General features: G+C 39.3%; 1 protein-coding gene across 9 annotated transcripts in view; it reads left to right on the top strand.

The window, feature by feature from the left end:
• Positions 1-1,016: 1,016 nt before the first annotated feature.
• PLEKHA8 (pleckstrin homology domain containing A8) overlaps positions 1,017-23,023 on the top strand; it is a 57,336-nt gene continuing 35,329 nt past the window's right edge. For all 9 annotated transcript variants that reach the window (XR_014020978.1, XR_014020979.1, XR_014020980.1 and 6 more), the window contains exons 1-4: positions 1,017-1,447; positions 18,439-18,555; positions 20,080-20,235; positions 22,035-22,159. Coding sequence is in view for 2 of the 9 variants with exons in the window: in XM_081285432.1 (XP_081141558.1) it covers positions 1,408-1,447; positions 18,439-18,555; positions 20,080-20,235; positions 22,035-22,159 (438 nt within the window). In the remaining 7 variants the exon portion in view is untranslated. The remainder of the gene's footprint in view (positions 1,448-18,438; positions 18,556-20,079; positions 20,236-22,034; positions 22,160-23,023) is intronic.

Genomic DNA, 23,023 nt, shown 5'->3' with positions numbered 1-23,023 from the left:
CAAACACCGCGTAAAAGTTATGGTCGGTAATAATTTGTCACGTAAGTGCTCTTAGTGTAGATGGCAAATAATACATAAGGACGTGCAGACTCAGGTTTTAAAGAAGAAATACTAAACATGGTTAGGAATCACACACCCTCCTCTTAGTTTAAATATTCTAGTTCTACATAATTCGATTGCTTTCAAACGCAATACATGTTCACTGTAGTCAATTTAGAAGAAACTGGAAAGTACCAAAGTAGGATTTTCAGATAAAGTACAGGAGACGAATATTTGAATTTCAGATAAATAACCAAAAATTTTGTGTATTTTTATTTACTAAGTCTGGCAACTTCACGCTAAGGGAAAAGAATCTTCCACAATTAGTCACTGTAACTTTTTCGTGCATGCTTCTGTGACATTATAATTAAAGCAACTTGGATAATATTGTACACATTTTCTCCTTCTACTTGGTCTACGATTAACATTTTTCCTGATCAAATATTCTTAGAACCGTTGCCTTTTCACACCTTTGTGTACTAAGAATTCCCCCAGGGAGAGCTTGTTGAAATGCAGATTTTGTTTCAGTAGGTCTAGGTTTGGGGGCGAGATTATGCATTTCTAAGAAGTTCCTAGGTGGTGTCAAGCCAAAGGTACAAGGGACCACACTTGGGCACCTATTTATACTGGCCTCACACTCAGCATTCTGTCCTGAAATTCCCAAATTCTCGGCCTGGGAACGAGGTCACTTCGCCCTATTGTTGGGACACCCCAAGTAGGTGGAATCAATCAGACAACCTTGAAGAAGTGAACCCTTAGGGACTAGCCTAAGGAGAACTTCAAACATGGCAAGCTGTCCCCTATACATGCCCTGAAAGTCAACTTTGTCTCACCCTGGGTCTCAGGGACCTCCCTCCTCACCCATGACTCAATTTCCCTGAGAGCTTCTCCCCTAACGTCAACCCGACGCCACCGACGCGGCGAAATCCCGGAGTGGATTTTGGGAACGTGCGCGCGAGCGGCGCACTGGGCATGCGCAAACGCGGCCCAGGACGGGCGGGTCGCGGGTTCAGGTGGAGCGCGGAGACCGCCGGCGACCGCGGCTGCACTCGCCACGCTTTGGAGGCTTCGGTCGCCGCTCGAGCCCGCCCGTCGCCTTGGCCCCCTGGTGGACTGCGTGCCGGCCCCACCACCTGGGCCCACCGGCCAGCCGCTACTTCTGGCGCCCAGGCCGCCGCAGTGACCCCGCCCCCGGGCCGAGGATGTGAGGCGGGCCGGGCGTCCCCGCACCAGGCCCGGGCGCCAGCAGTGGGCGTCTGGGCCGTGCCGGGCGATGGCCCTGCTGCCGGTGCCCCTCGCTTTCAGGGCCCGGGGCCAGTGAGGCTGCCGGGGGGTGTGGGCGAGCGGCCCTGTCGCGGCGCGGGCGCCATGGAGGGCGTCCTGTATAAGTGGACCAACTATCTGAGCGGTGAGTGGCGGGTCCTTTGTCTGAGCGGCGGTGTGGGGACTTGCCCGTGGGGTCGGAGTCGCCGCCCCTCCTGACACCGCCGAGGCTGGTTCGGACCCGGCGTGTCTCCTAGAGCGGTTCTCCTACGGGACCGTGGCACCCCCCTTTGGTTCGGAGACGACTCTCCTGGGTTCATGATAGCTTCTCGGAAAGCTACAGAAAGCCGGGTTTTGAGGTGCCTTGAAAGGCACGATGCCCCGGGGAAGAAGGCGCTGGCGCCGGTTCTGGGGTCCTTTGGGAGTCTCCCACATTGTAGCCAGGGAGCCGGAATCTCGAGGCTCCTAGCCAGATTTCAGTTGCCTGCCGGCAGTCACCTGGAATTCCAGGGGTGAAAGGTCTTTTATAAAAGTCTCTGGTGCAAGCCCTTTGGCTTTGGTCACTGTTGGAGTCACCTGCGAGGAGACCCAGGATTACCCAGTTTCAGTTCAACATTATGCCTGAGGTTTTTATTTTCTCACTGAGCATTTCCTTTGTTTTACAGATTCAGAAACTACCATAAAATAAATGCAAATATGAGCAGGTGTTTCCTTATAGTGCTGAGCAGAATGGCTTAAATAATAGTACCCCCTTTCCAGTTTCTGGAAGTACTTTATTCGTGTCTTGAAAAGGTTGAAAACTATTGTTCAGCTGTGGAAGATGATTGAAAATGAGCACTTTTATTATATGTGCAACAGTATTTAATTTAAAAAATTAAATATGCTGGAAACTATTAGGCCCTTCTTTGCAATTAAATGTTTTGTTTCAGAAAATGGTCAATTTTAATGGCGATATGTTTGAAACCAGAAATGTTCCCAATATCTGATAAAGGAGGGGAGATTTTCCCACCTTTTCTTAGGATAATTGTTTAAAGGTATGTTGATGCACTGGGTGTTTTAAGGAAGATGAGTGTGTCTGAGAGGATCATATGGCAGGTAAACTTTGAGGAAGTCACAGTACAGACAAAAGTCCACCTGTTGGGTGTACCCAGAATCTCTTCCCTTTGCATCATATATAGTTAGTAATGAATTCTGTTTATTTTTCCTGATATCATTACTAGAGAGATTACTGGAGTGAGGAGAGGTGTTTTCTTTAGAAGACCTGGCCTCTGCTTCAAGGACCTCCATGCATGTCAGCATTTGGATTAGATGAAATGTAGTTAACTCAAAGCTGGACTTCAGTTTGGTGAACACCAGAAGCTGATTAGCACTGTGCTAATCTAAGAGGTGGAGACTTGACCAGGGAAATTTTCCTTTTGAACTCTCCCTAAGCTCTGAGATGTGTGGATCTTATGCCCTTGAATCAAATCTAGTTGCTAGTCCTTGACCCCTTTCCCTCACAAAAGTTTTTTTTTTCTTTTTATATTTTTTTCTTTCACTCTCAACACTTCTTTCTTCAGACCTTTCCTTCACCTCCCTCTCCATTTAAAACCTCTTCTTTCTTCCTTTTTATTCTCCTCCTTTCTCTATAAAGAATTGAGTTACTTAGTACAATACCTATTTCCTAACAGTGAAATGCCTTTAAATTCCCCTCCCCCCAGATGGTCCTTGTGTATCCCTCATTAAAACACAATTTCTCTACAAGAATCTTTTGGAATCTTGTCACAACGTGTGCATATCATCTGTTCTGTTGGAAAAGAGTCCATATTATCAGGTTTTAGGGTGGAAACTTTAAAGGGGCGCTGGAGCCATTGCCAGAGGTAGATGGGGGAGGTATACACTAGGCAAGTGCTCTATCACTGAGCTATATTCCCAGTCCTTTTTATTTTAGAGTCAGTGTTTTGCTAAGCTTTCCAGATTGGCCTCTGGTTTTCCAGCTCAATTTCTGGAGTAGCTGGTATTATGGGCATCTGCTACTGAGCCCAGCTCACAGACAGCTGTCTTTATATTATATTGCGTGTTCCTTTGACTTACATGCCATCTTCTTCTGCGCATGCTGTTCATAGAACTCCATCACGCCATTGGCTACTTTTCTGGATGTTTTATGGTTCAGCACATTCTCTTTCATTAGGAGATGAATTTGCTTTGAAAAAGATTGGTAATAGCCTAGAGGACCATATTGGATTCTTGTTTCCTCCACCCTCCTTTGCTAGTTGGTCTCCTAAAAAAAGCATGTTTGTCAATAACAAACTTTGATGGTTATATCATTACTTTTTCTTCTTCTGAAGCTTATTTTTAAAATTACCCTTTTTTTCTTGTGACTTTGCACACAGTAACTTTAAACATACACACACACACACACACACACACATATATATATATATGTAATCCAAGTTCAAGATTATGTCCATTCTGAATTTTTTCTCCAAAAGGAGTTCATAACCTATTCCTTATTTAATATAGTTTGCATATTTGGAATGTGTATGTATATATAACATATGTATATATAATTATTCCCTATTAAGATATCATGTGGATAGCTTAATATGGAATACTTTGTGTCAGATTGGAGTCCAGAAGTTAAATCAGTTTATCACTTGATACTTTAAATCCTTCTCCCCTTTTTTTGTGGTGCTGGGGATCTATTGAACCCAGGGCCTTTTGCATGCTAGGCAAACTCCATACTGCTGAGCTATAACCCCAGAAACTGTTCATTTTATTCACCTCATATGGGTACTTTGCTGGATACTTTGCTAGGATCAAGGGAAGCCTCTCCCCTCCTTGAGCTTACATTCTGGTGGATAAGAAAGATATTTATTTATTGGATAAGTGATTGGAAGCATGTCTAAGTGGGTGTGATGGGGCTGGGGCAAGGAGGCTAGTCTAGGTTGTTGGGGAAGACTGCTTTGAGTAATCAGATCCTGAAAGACAAATCAGGCTTGCTAGATGGGTAGACCAAAGCAGAACTGCAGTTGGAGGCTATAAGGAAGAATTTTCTAGGTATAAAAAATGCCAGTGTGGGCTGGGGATGTGGCTCAAGCGGTAGCGCGCTCGCCTGGCATGCGTGCGGCCTGGGTTCGATCCTCAGCACCACATATGAACAAGGATGTTGTGTCCGCCAAAAACTGAAAAATAAATATTAAAAAATTTCTCTCTCTCTCAAAAAAAAAAAAAATGCCAGTGTGAAGTTCCCAGACCAGAATAGAGATCAGTGAATTTGAGGAAAGAAAAGTAGACACATCTGATAGGAGAACTGAGAAGAGTGCAGAGACTACACAGATGCTGGGTGTGTGGGAGGCCCAATATTATGGGGCCTCATAGACTGATTTATACATTTTGGTGTGATTGTCTATGTATATGTGTGTGCATGTGTCAGAGAAAAGTGGTAATATTTAAACAAGTTTACTCTTTTGCAGTGTAGAAAGTTTTCTGGTCATATCTTCGTATCTCTCCTGCTGTATTTATTTTGTTTTGCCATATCATAGTTATTTTGTGAGTCTTTTGAATTAAACTTATAGGTATTGATTACTGAATGTTAGAAACATTAAGTCCCAAGAATGGCATCTAAATAGTTTGCATGAATGTACTTCTAAAGTGAAGAAACATAAAATGTATTCTCCTTTTCACTCAGTTGCTAGACATATTTATGTACCCTGCAAAATAAGTAAATAAATAAATAAAGCTTCTTAGCCATCTGCCCTTTGAAGGGCAGAATAGTGGGTTTTCTGGATTTAGTGTTGAATGTCTCTTCAGTTGTTAGCAAATCAAATCTAAGTTGCAAAGGAAATGAATTAAATATTTTATAAAACCCTATATTTTGTGACATATACAATATGCTACTGCTAGCTTCTATATGCTTGTTATTTTTATCTTTCAAGACCTAAAATTTAATCAAGGAGTATTATGTGTGCAAGGTTATACATTAATGCTGTAGAGTGCTGGCCCGGGAGTCAGAGACCTGAAGTTAAATACCATCTCCATCATTGCCAACTGCAGTCATTTTACCATTTTGAGCTGTAGTATTTTCCTACATAAAAATAATAAATTTACCAGTTTATAATTCTAAGAATATTAAGAAACTTATTCACACTTATTGTGTGCCAGCCACTATTCTAAACATTTTTCATATATTAACTAATTTGATCTTCATAGCAGTTTTGAAAAGCAGTTGTCTTTATCATCTCCATTTTTCAAATGAAGACATTGAGTCACAGAGCAATGAGATGAGCCCAGGCTTACATGATAAGTGCATCTAGAGTCAGTGCTCCATTACATAATACTTTTAAAGGTGCTTGCTGCTTGATCATTATATAATTCTTGCTAATGCATAATGTACCTATATTTGACCTAGAATATAAAGCTAGTTGGGAATAGGAGGTTGAAAGGAGTTCAGGAGTGAGGAAAGTTTTAAATGCCCAAAATTGTGCATATGCTTTGCCTCAAGGAGATTTTTTGAGTTGGGTTTTTCACTTTGCAGTTTCAAGTTCCTTTCCTGCAGACAGAAGGGTTGCTGTTGAAAGCTCCAGCCAATTGCAGACTTCTTGGGGTCTCCAGCAGGTTAGGGCACAAGTACATTGTAGCACTGCATTTCAGAAATAACAAAAGCTTGTATCATGCTGGCCAGATGGTTGTTATTGAGAAGGTGCTATAATTTTGCTTACCCCCACAGCTGGAGAAAGGTGACTGTTGGTCTATGTTTGTGCTGTAAACAGTGCCAAGAAGACATCTAGAATATGAGTGATTCAGAATAGGAAACTACTACTGGTCAACATTTTTTGTTGTAATTTTAGCATCTTTTTTGAGTTAATAATACAGGTACCATAAAATTGACCATTTTATATAGAGAGAGTATAAATTATTACCACATCCAGTTTTAGAGCATTTTCATTTTTCTAAAAAGAAACCCCAATAAAACTCACTCACACACCTGTCCCTTGCTCAGAGTGGTCTGTAATCTGTTTGCATCAATTTGCCTCTCCTAGTATAAATGGAATTATAAAACATATATGTGGTCTTTATCTGTAGTTTCTTTTCCTTGGCTTTTTTTTTTGGTTCATATATGTTGGAACATGTATTAGTACTTCATTCCTTTTTATTGTCAAATAAAACATCTGTTGTATGTATGTACCACATTTGCTTATCCATCCTTCAGTTTATGGACATTTAGGTTATTCCATTTGGGGAGATATTAAAAACAATGCTGAAGAGAACATTTATGTCTAAGTTTTTATGTTTTCATTTCTCTTGGATATGTTTCTAGGTTAGAATTTCTGGGTCATATAGTGAGTCTTTGTTTAATGACTTCAGGAACTGCCAAATAACTTTCCAAAGTGGCTAAACCATTTTATAGTCTTATTAGCAATCAAAGATTCAGTTTTTTCACATCCTTGCTGTCATGTGTTATTGATTTTTTTTTTAATTACACCATATCAGTGGTTATGGGGAGGCGGCCAGCACCTTGCTGGGGGGTCCTCCTTCCTGCCCAGGAGGGTGCAAGCCACTGGAGAAAATAAATCAGAAATAATTAGTGAAGAACAAAAGACAAAGAATCAGAATTATAGTTTTAAAGTACAGCACCTGATAGATCCAGGCCACATAGGATCTGGAGCTGGACAATTAAAAATTGGCTCCAGTGGTTTATTTAAGGGGGCACATCAAAGGCAGGGATAAAGTTTCAGGAATATAGAGTCTTGCTTCTTGATGTTTTGCAGTCAGCAAGTTGATTGGCATCTTGGCAGGTCACACCCATCTCTGAGAGGCTGTATGGCTGCTGCAGGTCAACCCATCTCCAGTGCTATGTGGGACCAGGTAGAGCTTGAATAGGGCTCACAATGTGTCTGGGTGGTCTTGGCCAGAAGAAATTTCCAGTGGAAGTTCCCAGACACCAGATTCTCCTATTCACTAGGCTGTGATGCCAATGTAATCCACCCAAGGATGGCTGTGGGTATGAAATGATATCTCATGGTTTTGGTTTATATTTTCCTGATGATATTGATCATCTTTTCGTTTGCTTCTAAGCCATTTGTATATTTTCTTTTTTAAAAAATTTGTTTAGTTGTTGATAGACCTTTTTTAATTGTTTTTGTAGTTGTAGATGGATAGCATACCTTTATTTTATTCGTTTATTTTTATGTGGTGCTAAGGATCAAACCCAGTGCCTCACACATGCTAGGTAAATGTTCTGCCACTGAGCTACAACTCCAGCCCAATATAGACCTTTTATTTTATTTATTTATATGTGGTGTAAGAATTGAACTCAGTGCTTCACACTCGCCAGGCAGGTGCGCTACCACTGAGCCCCAGTCCCAGCCCACCCATTTGTGTATTTTCTTTGGTGAAATGTTTATTCACATCTTTTGTTAATTGGGTTATTTTCTCATTATGGAGTTGCAAGAGCTCTTTATTCTGAATATAAGTTTTTATATAGTATACAATTGTAATAAAGTATGATTTGCAAGTATTTTTATTTTGAAGGGTTTTTTTTCATTTTCTTAATGATATCATATGCGGCACAGAATTTTTAAATATTGAAGTAGACCAAATTATAAAATTTTTACTCTTATTGCTTATGCTTTCAGTATCATATATTAAAAAACTATTGCCTCATCCGAGATCATGAAGTTTTAGTTCTGTTTTTGTTTTTATACTTTAAGCTTTTACATTTAGATCTAAGATCCAATTTTGAATTAATTTTTGTGTATGATATGAGGTTGGGGTATGAGTTCATTCTTTTATTTATTTATTTATTTTTGGTACCAGGTACCAAGGATTCTCTTATTTTTCATTATCTCCATCTCTTCTGGTGGTGCCCTACACTGAAACTGAATCCAGGAAGAGAAACACCCAAGCATCACACTTTTGCTTCCAGAAAAAATTAATAATTTTTAAAGGAACTTAAGAGATGTGATAGCATGATCTTATTGTCACCCCATCAAAAGGGGTGTTTAACCACTGAGCCACATCCCAGCACTTTTTTGTATTTTATTTAGAGACAGAGTCTCCCTGAGTTGCTTAGGGCCTTGCTAAGTTGCTAAGGCTGGCTTTGAACTCGCAGTCCTCCTGCCTAAGCCTCCCAAGCCCGATGGGTTTATAGGAGTGTGCCATTGCACCTGGCATGAGTTCATTCTTTCACATGTAGCTATCTGGTGGTTAAGTTTTACCCATTAAATTCCTGGTTTTAGTGACAGTGTGTTAGTGAGTTTTCCATTACTATGATGAAATAAATGCCTGAGAAATTAACTTACAAGGAGAAAAGGTTTATTTTAGTATTGGAGGTTCCCATCCATAATCTATTGTCCCAGTTGCTTTAGGCCTGTGGTAAGTCAGTATATCATAGTAGGAGTATATGTTAGATCAGAACTGCTTACCTTAAGACTAGGAAGCAAAACAGGAGGAAGACAGAATTCCACAGTCTCCTTCAATGTCATGTCTCTAAATTTTCACAATTTCTAGTAGCACCGCCTTGGGGTTGAGTCTTTGATACATGAACCTTTAGAGCCATTTCAAGATACAAATTATAGCACAGTTACAGGCCAGAGTATGTAAGTGTTTAAGTACAAAAGGTTGAAGACAGTCCTGAGTTCATACCTTTGCTTTAGTACTTCTAGTGCTGACACCTTGACCAAGTTACTTAATCTCCCTGCATTTCAGTTTTAAAATGACAGCAATAATAATAGGCATATCTAGGTTTGTTAAGTTGATAAAATGGATAGTATATATGAACCTGCTGGAACATAGTTCACTTAAGAATAGGTTAATTAAATAGCTGTTTTGATTAATGATGCCTGGAAAATTCAGTCTCTGTGTATTCATCTTTCTGTGTGGAAACTGCGGCATGACTTCTGAGAATATGTGTATACTGAATTCCCTAAATCTTCCCTTTGAAAGTCAGAACTTAATAAATTATAAAACAAAAGATCTAAATAAATCATCAAAATTTTGGAATTGACTCTACAGTTATGTGACTCTACAGTTATGATTCCCTTTGGATTAATCATAATTATAGATCATGTAATTTCATGTTCCGCTGGTCTGTGCTTTTGCCTCCAGAAAAAAATTAATAATTGTTAAGGAACTTAAGAGATATGAAAGCATGATATTATTGTCACCCCATCAAAAGTGGCATCCTTTTCCCTCTGATCTGATATGTGATAAGGTCAGATGTTGAGAGTGATCCATAGATTCCTTTACGTTCGTTGCGGTGGTGAAGACTGGGGATCATTGTTCTTGGGCTACTTGCCACTTCCTGTTATCATTACTTTCCATTAGGAATAGATTTAATATAGTTGGAAAATCAAACTATGGAGCTCTTTTAGTATATAAAATAGACGAATGATACAATAGGGAGGGTATGTCCAAAAAAAAAAACCCTGTGATGCCCGGGTGTTTCTCTTCCTGGATTCAGTTTCAATATAGTGTATGGCAGCACTAGAAGAGATGGAGATAATGGAAAATATATAGAGTTCTTGAAAGAGAGAGGCCTGACCTCAGTATTATTTCACATTAAAGAATACAAAATATTTGCTTGAGAATTCACTCCATTTCCTTCAGAATTGTTCCAGTATAGTCTAAGACAAAGGGCCCTTTGTTGATTTTTAAATGCCAGAGACATGGTTTCACCAATCTATTTTTAACACTGACTAGTATCCCTCTTCTTTTACTCATTCATTCATTTATTCAAGAAATATTGAGCATCACTTGTCAGACCCTGGGTGCATGTTGGAGATACTGCTTGGAGTAGGATGTGATCTATGTGCTAAAGGAAATTGTAGTCTAGTGGAAAACCTTCCAAAGAATGCAGTGCACTTCCAGTTAAATCTGTGATTTTGACTTGGCAAAGACTTAGAGGGACTACTTTGTATATAGCTGATCCCTAGAGGAGGTTAGGTATCGACTTTGACCCTCTGGTGTCTTTACCAGAATCTTAAAGGCAAATTTGGGGCACTTCTGACAGGCCGGAATGTTTAAGTCTTTAGTCATCCAGGTTAACATTGGAGATGTTCTTTTTTGCTTTTCTCCCTCTCTTGGCCTATATATTCAACTTGGATGGACATCAGCCCTTCAACATCTGAGGCCAATGTAAGAAATCAGAAAGTGAGAAGGAAGAGAGCAAGAAAAAGGAAGCTGTAAAACAGCGGGAAAAGACAGCTATACTTTTATCAAGAAAAATATAAAAAACTCTTTCAGGAATGATGAGGGGAAACTTCATGGAAGAGGTGGAACCAAAGATTGGGTACAATTGGTATGGACAGGAGGGGAAAGATGAGGGAACTGCTAGTAAGCAGCAGTGACTTTCAAGGAAGAAAACAGTAGTACCAAAAAAGATGTTCTTTTCTAGGACAAGGAGGAAGGAATACTGTAGTGTTATTGGAATGAGGTTGGATTGATAAACCTAGCTTGAGAGTTTAGAATTGGTATGGTAGAATCACCCAAGAGTTTCTGAATAGGAAGAGAACAGCAGGTAAAACCAGCATTTAGGGAAGATTAACCTGGCTGAAACATGACAAGAGAGATTGGAGAGTTAAACGTAGAGGTTGGGGCGTGGTGAAGAAAGAGGAGGAGGGAGGCATTATCCTCCATTTCACAGATGAATAAACCAAGGGTCACAAGATGATAGTGAACTTAGAGTCACATGGGTAATAAGTCTCAAGCCAAGTCTACATGACTATTTTTTCTGTGACTCCATACTCTGTTTTTTGTTGTGGGCATAGTGGATTGTTGAAGCCAGGAGTAGGAGTGAGGATGTTTGGGAAGAATTCAGTGACTGACCTGGAGGGATGGGGGCAGAAGTGACCCTCAGGTTTGCAGCTTGGACAGTGATAGAATGCTGGAATGCTGACTCTATTGAGAGAGACATTATAGTCTGAGGGAAGATGATGTGGTAAACCTGGAAGGAACCTTAGAAACTCAGTTTAGTCTATCTTTCTGTTTATAAATTGGAAAACAATACCCAAAGGAATTAAGTACCTTGCTCAAGATGGCACATATAGATGTTCTGAGTCTAAACTTGAACCAAAGTTTTCTTAACTCTAAGTAAGATGCTGGTGGGATGTACAAGAAACACTGTCCAGAAAAAAATATCCAGTTTAGTTGTCCATAGTACACAGAAGAGCTGATTTATAGCACTCTCTAACAGAAGGGCCTAAAAAGAATTTCATACAATCATAATTATAGTTAGCCTCCTCACTATCTGTAAACCTTACTTCTCACTAGCTTGCTAATTCTTGAGGGATAGAATCTTCTTTTCTCTAATCTTCAAGCCCAGTGAATTATAACTGCTCAGAAAATGCTGTGTATATTAATTAATGTAAGTTAGAAATCTATAATTTAGCTAATGCTTGGTTATTATATGTTACGTTGAGGCATGTTTCTTCTTTCTTCCCTCTTCCCTAGCTACAGTAAAAATGTTACTGACTAACCTGGCGAAGGAACCCCAAGCTTTGCCTTCCCTAGCTCCACTAGGGAAGCTGAGATATGGGGGAAGGCCCTGATGGCATGAGGTGTAACTGAACTTCCAGGTTGGACACTGGAAACCAGCAAGGTGATGAAAATCAGGGGTCACAATAGACCAATAACTGTTTTGCTTCAATTTAAAATGGTAGGTTTTGCTGGGTTCAGTGGTACACATCTATAATTCCAGCTAGTTGGAAGGCTGAGGCAGGAGGATTGCAAGTTGGAGGCCAGCCTCAACAATTTAGCAAGATCCTGTTTCAAAATATACCCTGGGAAGGAGGAATCGGAAAGAGAAGGCACTAGAGACTGAAATGTAGCAAATTATGTCAGAATGAACCCAACTATTATGTATATCTGTAATATACTAATAAGCATTTTAAAAGCACCCTGAGGGTGTTTCAGCAAAGGAATAGCACAAGGAAATTTGGGGAGGAGTGGACAATGGAATTTTTATGTATCTTGATTATTGTGGTGGTTATTAGAGCACTGTGCATTTATTGAAACTCAGAACTGTTTGCCAAAGAATGATTTTATTTTATGTAAATTTTAAAATATTTTAAGTATCTGTTGTCATGATCAAGCTATGTCATTAACATGGACTAGAAATGTTTGTGTCTTTCCACAATGTCAGAATTTATTTAATAACAATAAATTCACAAGTTACACCATTCATTGTTGTATTTTACCAAGTACTGAGTACTCATGGGTCACTTGGTAGCTATGAGCTGGGCAATAACATATTCCTTTATTCCAGTCTTAATTGTTAGTATCTGTAACACAAATATAGATTACAAAAACGCTAAGAAAGGGTTAACTGTAGCCACAGTTTCAGGAGAACATAATTAGAAAAGGCAAGAGGAGAAATGCAAAAAGTATCACTGCAGATGGTCAAATAAGATTATGAACTGGTCAGAACTTGTTCAAGGCATCGAGCTGCCAAGGTGTAGAACTTGTTTTAGACCAGGTCTGGACAGTAGGCAGTTTCAAGGTGGGCCTTGTCAAGCAAGAAAATGGAGATGAGTTGAGCCCCACTCCCACAGAGTCTGAAGTTCCTTGCCTGTCAACCTCCTGAAGCATTCACTGGTTGGTCTGATGACTAGTTGGTGTGTGCTACTGGTATCCAGCAATGAGGTAGTTCTCCTTTTATGGGTCTTAGGTGGCGGGTAGCATTTGTTGGTGGTCTGGTATGTTTGATAAGCTTATAGGCTTGGTTTCTCTGATAATGGGTTTGATAAACCCAAGTATTCATGAGCTTCTGATTTAATTCGATACATTTACAGGTGGTCATTTTTTATTAGCAAATTAATTTTTTGTCAGATTATGCCTTAAGATTGTGCTGTGATGGTTGTTTACTTGAACAAACAAAGTGTATAGTCATTCTGTCTTGGCAAGTACTGAGAATGGAATAACTTGTGGCAAACTATTGCTTTATAAAATGGAGTAAGTCAGGGTTAAACACAGCCTAAAAACTAGTGTTCTACACATTATGGAGCAACTCAGTAGGGCATAGTCTGCTCTCTATATCTATTTAATGGAGTACAGATTCCCCCCTTTATAGTGATGTGTTTGGGTGAACAAGGCTTCGGGGGTGGGGGAAAGCAAAGTTACAGTATTTTTTAGTCATAAGTGGTATGACTCACAAGTCACATTTTCTTTAAAAAAATAAGAACATTTCTATTTAGAAATTTTGATTTTAAAATAGTAGTTTTTGTTGGGAATAAAAACAAATTTTAGTACAAAATTAACGTGAGCAATGCCAATCTAGATCCAAATATAAGTGCATAATTTGAAGAAAATTATGCTCATTGAAAAAAAATGCATATTCTTCAACACTATTTGAATTTAAAAGCCTGTATGGTGTAGTGACAGGTGCATATAGTCTCAGTTCCTGGGGATGCTCAGGCAGGTGGATCGCTTGAGCTCAGGAGTAGAAGACCAGCCTGGGGAACATAATCAGACTGTGTCTCTAATATTTGCTTGCGGTATTGTAGAAAGATATTTGCACTATGTGAGAAAAGAATAAGCTTGTAACAGCTTTGGAATAATGATCTTCAGATATTTTTGAATTTCTTAAATAATGTTTGAGGCTGTATTTATATTTTGCACTTTTGTTAATTCTTTTCCGAGTAGTTTATTCTTTTTAATGTTACTGGGAGTAGACTTTTTATTAAATTTAGTTTTCAGCTTATTCATGGCAACTATGCAGAAATAAAATTGATATTTGTATGTAGCATCTTGCTGAACTCATTTGTTCTAATGGTTTTGTTTTTAGTGGATTGCATGAGTTTATTTTTGTTTTAAATTTATAAAAGAATGTCTGAATAGAGCTAGATTTGCTTCATCCTTTCCAATTTGGATGGATGCCTTTTATTTCATTTTTCTTGCCTACTTGCCCTGGCTACAATCTCTAGTACAGAGTTTAATTAGAAGTGTTGAGAGCAAACATCCTTGTCTTATTTTTAATCTTAGGAGATTTTTCATCTCTTTCACCATATTGTATGTTAGCTGTGGCTTTTTTTGGTAGATGCCAAGACTGAGAAAATTCCCTTCTCTACCTAGTATATTATTAAGAAAAGAGGTTTTGTTACTTTTTGTCAAGTGTTTTTATATATGTAGTGAGATGATTATATGATAATTTGGAATTCTTTTGCTTGATGAAAACCCCCAATTCAGACAGGCTTAAAATAGAAAGGGGCATTTATTGGCTCACTTAACTGAAAAGTCCCAAAGAGTATCTTACATAACATAACACACAACACAGTATAATTGAGGGGCTCAATCATGTCATCCAGATTTGCCCTCTTCACCCTCTGTCCCCCAAATCCCTCAATTCCCTTTTCCGTTTATGTGCAAATCATGTTTAGGTCTCAAGTGATGACAAAATGACTGCCAGCAGCTCCAGGCAAACATCCTTAAGACAAAAGTAAAAAAGAGACAGTCTCTAGATCTTTCTGTCTTTCCCCAGTCCAAGTAAATCTCTGGTTGCCCAATCTGAAAGTGTCCTTGAGGACTGGTTGGAGTTGGTCAGCCCTACCCCAAACTACATGGATGAAGTGTGGAGAAGGAGGTTTTCAGCAATAGAAATATACTGGATGGATGTTGAATTGCCAAAAGTAAATGTCATGTATACTTTCTATAGTGAAAGAATCCAGAATAATAAAAAGTGTATGAAATCAGTATTTAAATATTCTTATTTTTCCTTTATGCCATATCTGGCAGTGGTAGTTGATATGATCCAAACTCTTTCTGCTCATTGGTGTTTCTTTCTGCTCATGATGTCTTTCTGCTCATTGATGATCTAATCCTTCCAAGCAGGAGGTTTGACTGATACCACATTCCATCTTTTATTTTGGTACTGGAGATTGAAGCCAGGGGTGCTTAACCACTGAGCCACATCCCTAACCCTTTTTACATATTACTTAGAGACAGAATCTCACCAAATTGTTTAGGACCTTGATAAATTTCTGAGGCTGGCTTTGACTTTGAGATCCTCCTGCCTCAGCCTCCTGAGGGATTATAGGCATGCCAGCATGCCCAACCACATTCCATCTTTTAATAGAGGACAGCAAAAAAGAGTGGGAATTGAATAAGATTAGTCCAGTGGTAATCCAAGGGAGCACGGGCTGGATCTGGTTTTCATCTGCCCATTTATCACTTTAATATTTTATCATTTCAAAGGTAACTGCAGATAAATTTAAAATAAGAAGTAGATTAATGTCCTCTTTATCATCCATGCCCTTTTTTCTCCTCTTTTGTCATTGCTAGGCTGTATTCCAGTTTGTCAGTATAGCACATTACGAAAAAGCAGTCTCAGTAGTAATCTGTACTCTCTATCACTCTACATTTAAATCTTGTCTAAGGAGAATGAGACTTTTGTGGTCTCTTTATGTGCCTTTTGAAACTCCAGAAACTTTATGCAGAAAAGTGTTTTCTTGGTCACAGTTTCTATAGATCCAACCTACAGAATAAAATATATTGAACTTCCCCTTGTATAATTATAACTTCCCCTAGATAAATACAGAACCTGTTATGAGGAAGGTCTTGTTTCAGTTACTATTATAGTTTACTAGCTACTTTAAAAACTTACTGCAACTGTGTTTTATGTGGGAGGGGAGGCCATTTAGCATTCTTCAGGTTTGAGTTTAATACATTTTTTTTTTCATTTTTATGATACCTTTCCCCTCACATTTCAACAACTGAAATACTAATGCATCTCATGATCTGTATTGTCATTGTTTAATTGGCAGGGCTTTTTTTTCTTTCATATTACATGAAATTGAGTATGCCCTGAAAGCCTTCTACACAAAAGGAGTGGTAGATTTGGAGAGCATTCACTGCTGCAGTGTGGCTGGGCACAAATAACCGAGCCACCAGAAAGCCTTGTAGGTTCAAACAGCAACTCTTTATTCCTGAACTCTCACCAGCACTACTACACACACTTCCTGGGAACACACTCCCTCCACCGGGCCAATTCTTCCGGAACCCCCAGAGAACTCAACGGGGGAACTCCAAAGTAGTGGGCAAAGTAGGCAGCAGGATCCACCCTAATCCCGGAGCAGGGTCACCTATCAACCATTCCCTCTAGCAAAATGCCAGGCGTCATTCCGACTAAACTGTGGCTCTCAACGATTCACACCAGCCAAAGACATGAGAATTGAGCTGTAAAGGGAAAAGATACTCTACAGATGCTCTGGTTCTATACCAGGGTAGCTTTCTGCGAATGGGGAGCCAAGGTCAGGGAGCTTTTGTGCCAGAAGGGGCAGTATAGACAGTTTTCTTCCTGGCTCTGCAGTATACTATATTGGATGACCTGTTAGATTTCTTTATAAATGAGCTGGTTGGATTAGGTGATTTAGAAGATCTCTACCATTTAACAGGTTCTCAGAAATTGGTTCTTTTTCAGTGAGGGGAGGGTAGTCTAAGGCATAAATAATCAGACTCTTTTGCACAGAGTTAAAACATCAATAATATCTGATTCCAGGGCAGCTGGCTCTCTGCATAAGAACATAATCTGATGATGGATTGGGTTTCCTAGGTTGCATTGTCTGTGCCAAAATGGTAGCCTTTAGGTTTAAGTTTCTGTTGAATTTGAAGCCAAGTTAAAGAAGCATTTTCTGAAATAAAAATGTACATATTCATCCCAAAAAGTTTGCAAGAACTGACTTAGATCAGTATGGAAATTTTAAGGCCAAATGGTTTTTGACATCCAGTAAAGGTTCTAGATCCCTGGGAATGAAGTCCTCAATATAAAATGTGACAAGAAAGATAAGTAATCTTTAGAAAAGACTATTTATCTTTTGTGAGAAAGTAGATGGGAGAGTAGATGTTGAAAATTAATGTTTATTTAGTTTTGATTAAGGAAGTGAGAGACATGGTATCTGGCAGACCTGAGTATCCTTGTTCCTAGAAGAGCAGACTCTGATGAAGGAAGTAGTGAATGAAACATCTTGCCTGCCAATCTGACTCTTCCACTTGAACTTAGTACAGCCTTCCAATCACAATTGTAGCTTCCTTATATCATAATATTAGGCCAGGGATGCTTCAGGAAGTATGGTAATCCCCTGTTTAATAATATAATAAACAGATTTCATTTGGACCTCAGCTGGTGTCTTTCCCACTGGGTTCAAATGATGCAATTCCCAAGTGCCCATCAGATGACTATACCTGTGCAGCCCTGTGGCTTTTCTCTGGCTGCCACAGCCACAGCACAGTCCCATGAGAGAAGTATATCCCTAAAGGGCTATGGCATTTCAGAGAGAGGAAAAAAATATCTATGCCCAAGCAAAGAGACCTGAAAGACTTACGCAGAGATAGGAATGACATTTTATGAAGAACCATTTCAGAATTCACAAATAAATTTTATTTGATTGGATATAAGGTGTGGAAGAGGACAAGATGAGATGTCCCTAAATTCTTCAGAATTGACATGATTGGAGTTAAAACTTGAATATTTTAAGATCAGTCTGTTTTGATGGATCAATACTAAATAGTTAAGTTCAATGAAGTTACTTTTTCTAAATTTAAGACTTAAGGCAGGCTTACTGGTCCGCATACTATATGATCTTTGCTGAAAGGGCATCCTTATCTTCGTTGTTTTATTTCTAAGTTTCAGATGTTTTTTTTTTCTTAATCAGAAGAGAAGAGAGTGATAACAATAATGTTCAGGGCACAATAATATTTGTTCTAGAAAAGTTAAAAGTCATCTACTAAGGGGTTAGTGGTGTTGCTGTATGGGAGAGCACTTGCCTGGCATGCACAAGGCCTTGGTTTCTATCCTCAGCACTAGGGGAAAAAAAAAGTTCAACATTACTTGTGATGTATTGTATTAGGGAAACAAAAATAATAAAACTCACTTATAAATCCTATTACTCAGAAAATCATCATTGTACTTTTTACTGACTTTCCAAACTTCTGTGCCTCATGTGACTAAAAATATGCCTGGAGAAGGGGTCCTTTGTTTTTAATTTTGCAAAAATAAACCAAACATACAGGTCTTTCCTAATCTTCTCTTAGAATTTCCCTTGCAATAAAAGGCTCTTTTCCACTGAGACCTGGTATTTTATGTTAGGCCTCCACTTTCTGTGTCAGATAGGCACCTCACATTGCAGGCATTAATTACCATAGTACTCTTGCTTATGCTTTCAGGTTGGCAGCCTCGATGGTTCCTTCTCTGTGGGGGAATATTATCCTATTATGATTCTCCTGAAGATGCCTGGAAAGGTTGCAAAGGGAGTATCCAAATGGCAGTCTGTGAAATTCAAGGTGAGAAATAAGTGGCTTGCTAGTTTTGTTTTGCTGTCTCCCAGAAAAAAATACAGCATTAACTTTTGCATTCCTTTCTCTGCTGCTCCTGCAGTAAAGACCAAGCTATGTAGTATTATGTCCCAAAGGAAAGGCTTGTAAATGCAACTTAAAATTGTAGGCAACTCTTGCAAGGAAATTGGTTAAGAGGTGGTCACAATAAATGAGAACAAAGAAATCAGCTAGCAATCATTCTTTAGTCACCTGCCCACCTTGGGCCAATAGCTATTTGCAAAGCTTGCTTAAGTCATTTTACTGAAGTATCAAACATTTCTGTGTTTAAATTAGGATGAATAAATACATACATGTGCATGCGTGCACACCCATGCCCAATCTATGCTTAGCACTCAAAACAAACAAATATCTTATAGACCTGCATATAGTCTTTACTTCTTGGTTTTGGAATCTTGAGACATGATGAGCACATGTAGCTCAAAAGAAAAACAGATAAGAATTGGGGAGGAAGGCTGGAGAATATGGTTTGTATTTCTTCTTCTAAAAGGTTCTGCAGGAATCTTTAGTGTGTGTGTGTGTGTGTGTGTGTGTGTGTGTGTGTGTGAGAGAGAGAGAGAGAGAGAGAGAGAGAGAGAGAGAGATTGAGAGATTGAACCCAGGGGTATGGGCTCTGTCATGGAGCTACATCCCCAGCCCTTTTTATTTTGAGATAGGACTTCACTAAGTTGCCCAGACTGGCCCTGAACTTGGTATCTTCCTGCTTCAGCCTCCTAAGTAGCTGGGACTACAAAGTGTGCCACCATACCTAGCCTCTAGGGGAATTCTTATACCATTGGTCTGACTTGTCAAAAGAAGTAGAAGACAATAAAAAATTGTGTTCTTGATTGCTTCTCAATAAATCCAAGTATATAAAGAACATACCCTTGTTCATTGGCATGTTTATTAATTTGTTTTATGTGACTTTTAACAAAATGCCCAAGACTGGGAATATATAAAGAAAAGAGATTTATTTAGCTAACAGTTTTGGGGACTGAAAGTCCAAAATGTGTCATCCTGGTATGGCGAGGGCTCCCTGAACTGCATCACATTGTGGTAGGATCTTGTACAAGAGGGAGAGATCAAATGGTGAGATGGGAAGCCAGAGAGATTGGGGAGGAGCCGGTTTTGTTCTTTTATAACAGCCCTCCTACAGTTACTAACCAGAGTATCATGAGAAGTAGATTAATTTCTTCTGAGGGTAGTTCTCCCAGTGACCTTTGATTAGGCTCCACTTCTCACAGGTTCTGCCGTTTCTTAATATCATCATACTGGGGACTCAGGTTCCAATACATGAACCCTTAGAAGACAAACCACGTCTAAACTCTAGCATTTGAGTCTTTTGGGCCCAAAGTAACGTAGTCTGATAAATGATCAGTTTAACCCAAAAGTTAAAATTGATGATTCAAAGATTTTAAAAAAGTTGGATAAGGTAGAGGCTACCTAGACAGTTATCCTCTCTAGGTCTCTGACTTCCTTCTGCCTTGCTTCCAGTTCATTCTGTAGATAATACCCGCATGGACCTGATAATACCTGGGGAACAGTATTTCTACTTGAAGGCCAGAAGTGTGGCTGAGAGACAACGGTGGCTGGTGGCCCTGGGGTCAGCCAAGGCTTGTCTGACAGACAGTAGGACCCAGAAGGAGAAAGGCAAGTATTGATTGTTCTTTAGTATGGGAACCTTGGGAATCACCCACTGGCATCTCTGGGTTCCTTTTATTTGTTATCTTGCCCCTGACCACATAGGCACCTTTTTGTATCATTTAAATGCTGTGTATCTCAATAGAACTTAAATCAGAGTCCATATCTAACTCTTCTTTCTTAGCATGTCTGGCTTTCAAGTCAGACAGAACTACATTGAAATGATGGCTTTGTAGTTTTTTTTTTTTTTCCTGTGTGTGTGTGTGTGTGTGTGTGTGTGTGTGCAGGGGCTGTGGGGAGGCAGTACCAGTGATTAAACTCAGGGGCACTTGACACTGAGCCACAACCCCAGCCCTATTTTGTATTTTATTAGAGACGGGGTCTCTGAGTTGCTTAGCACCTCACTTTTGCTGAGAGGGCTTTGAACTTTGGATTCTCTTGCCTCAGCCTCCTGGGCCACTAGGATTACTGGAGTGTGCTGGCTTTGTAGTCTGTTGACTATGTAACTTTGGCATGATCACTTAACCTTTCTGAGCCTCAGTTACCTTACTGTTTAAAAAAGAGGTCATTACCGGTACTGGAGTTGTGGCTCAGCGGCAGAGCTCTTGCCTTGCATGTGTGAGGCACTGGGTTTGATCCTGAGCACCACATAAAAATAATATAAAAAATAAAGGTATTGTGTCTACGTACAACTAAAAAAAAAAAAAAAAAAAAGAGGTCATACCTACCTTAATCTGTGAGGATTCATGATATGAAATGAGATAGGGTCCAACAAGGCACAAAGTTGACCTTCAGTGAAGAGTAGCTGAGCCAGAGAAGCTTTGGCTTAGAGTGTTTTCTAATAGTAATGCTCTGCTGTCTCCTACCTCTCCTTGAGGTGGCATGGATACTTAATTGTGAGATTACTGTTACTGATACTCATTAACTTGACACGGGCCTCCTGAGAACCATGGGACAACTTTCTCTTTGTATAGGGGCAGGAGTATCAGGGCTTACTGCCTAACTCTGGCTGCTGCTTTTCCATCCCTGTAGTCATGTATGTACAATTGAAGAGAGTGACTTGCGGGAGAGGAGGAAAGAAGTGTATCAGGCAATGTTTCTGATGACAGTTGCAGCAGATGTGTCTCACTCTTCATGTAGACCTAGTAAAATTATCTCTTTATTGGTTGTTTTTAATGCTAATTTATAGAGACTGTCAACTTTGACTCAGCATGTGGTAATGTGCAGCATTTTCATGGAGAGGGAAGAGATGTGGTAGTAATTTTATCTGAGCCCTCAGTGCCAGGGTGTCTGGAGTGCCTTACTGATAATGGCTGATTGTGATTAATGTTGACAGGACAGGTGAACCAGTCCTCAGCCAGAATAATAAGCAGTGTTCTTGGTGGTAATTGGACATTACAAAACATTTTCTCCCAGATATGAGCAGAGGAGTGCAATAGCAGGTAGACTGCTCTGACCCCATCTTACAGAGAAGGAGAACACCAACTAGATGACAGAACAGAGACCAAAACTCTGAACAGTGACTCTGCTTCCAGTACAGACCTGGGTAGGTCAGGCAGAATGTTTTCCCCTCTTTGTGCTGGTGATTATTTAATGTGTCTGGAGAAATAATGTATATTACTTTGAAATGCTGGATGTGTCCTTTTTCTGTTTTTCTTGCTCCTCATTCTTTATCTATCACATCTGTAATTCATACTATATACCTCTGACTTAGGATACAGGTTATATATTCCACTTCTGTGCAGTATACTGACTAGGAAATTGGTTATTCATTCTGATAACTACATTATCATTATTTCATTATTTAGAATTTGCTGAGAATACTGAAAACTTGAAAACGAAAATGTCGGAACTAAGACTCTACTGTGACCTCCTTGTTCAGCAAGTAGATAAAACAAAAGAAGTGACCACAACTGGTGTTTCTAATTCTGAGGTAAAATATTATATTAGTAATATTATTGATAGTATATATACATGAAAAATAGCACCACTTTGCTTACAGGTGATGATTATTCTCATGTAATTCCTGACTATCTTGATATTTACAATTTTAGAAGAAAAAGCATAATTCACCATAGAAATGTGTATTGTAGCATATGGAACCATACAGTTTTTCTTACTGGAATTTATTCAGGATTAATTAATTGATAACATTTGGAACTTTACCTTCAGTACTGACATACCAAAGTGTGTTTCTCCCTAGTTTACATCACTTTGTTGTTGTTGTTTTGTCTTTTGCTACTGGGGATCGAACTCAGGGGTCCTCTATCACTCAGCCACACCCTTGGTCCTTTTTATTATTTTAAGACAGGGTCTTGCTAAGTGGCTCAGACTGGCCTTGGACTTGACAATCCTTCTGCCTCAACCTCCCATGTGGCTGGGATTACAGGCATTTGCCACCATGTCCTGCCTCACTTTGCATCCTTTATAAAAATAGAATCTTACATGTCTTGCAGAACCATTTTGTAGTTGTGGCTACTAAGATGTTACAATAGTGTCTGTCAGCAGTGCGTATATGTCATCTTTGGTGACAGTGACAGGATTTTACATATCACAGTAAATATTGTGATTTGGAATAGACCAGTGCTTTCATAGATGGAGACAGAGTTTCTCTCCAACATTAGCAAGAATTGAATTTTGTAACATTTATTAATAAAGTTGTCACTCTCCCTGAATCATATTAAGAATTTCTCTTGTGTTAAACTATTAAAATGCCTACATAAACTGGAGAGCTTCTCTGCTTACCCTCAAGTTATAATCTGACAACTGATGTCTATAACATGAAGAATCTGCAGGT

The sequence above is a fragment of the Spermophilus citellus genome (genome assembly GCF_964194105.1).
Source record: "Spermophilus citellus genome assembly, chromosome: 3".
Classification (NCBI taxonomy): domain Eukaryota; kingdom Metazoa; phylum Chordata; class Mammalia; order Rodentia; family Sciuridae; genus Spermophilus; species Spermophilus citellus.
Note: the sequence above shows the minus strand (reverse complement) of the source record. Positions and strands in the feature narration are given on the sequence as shown.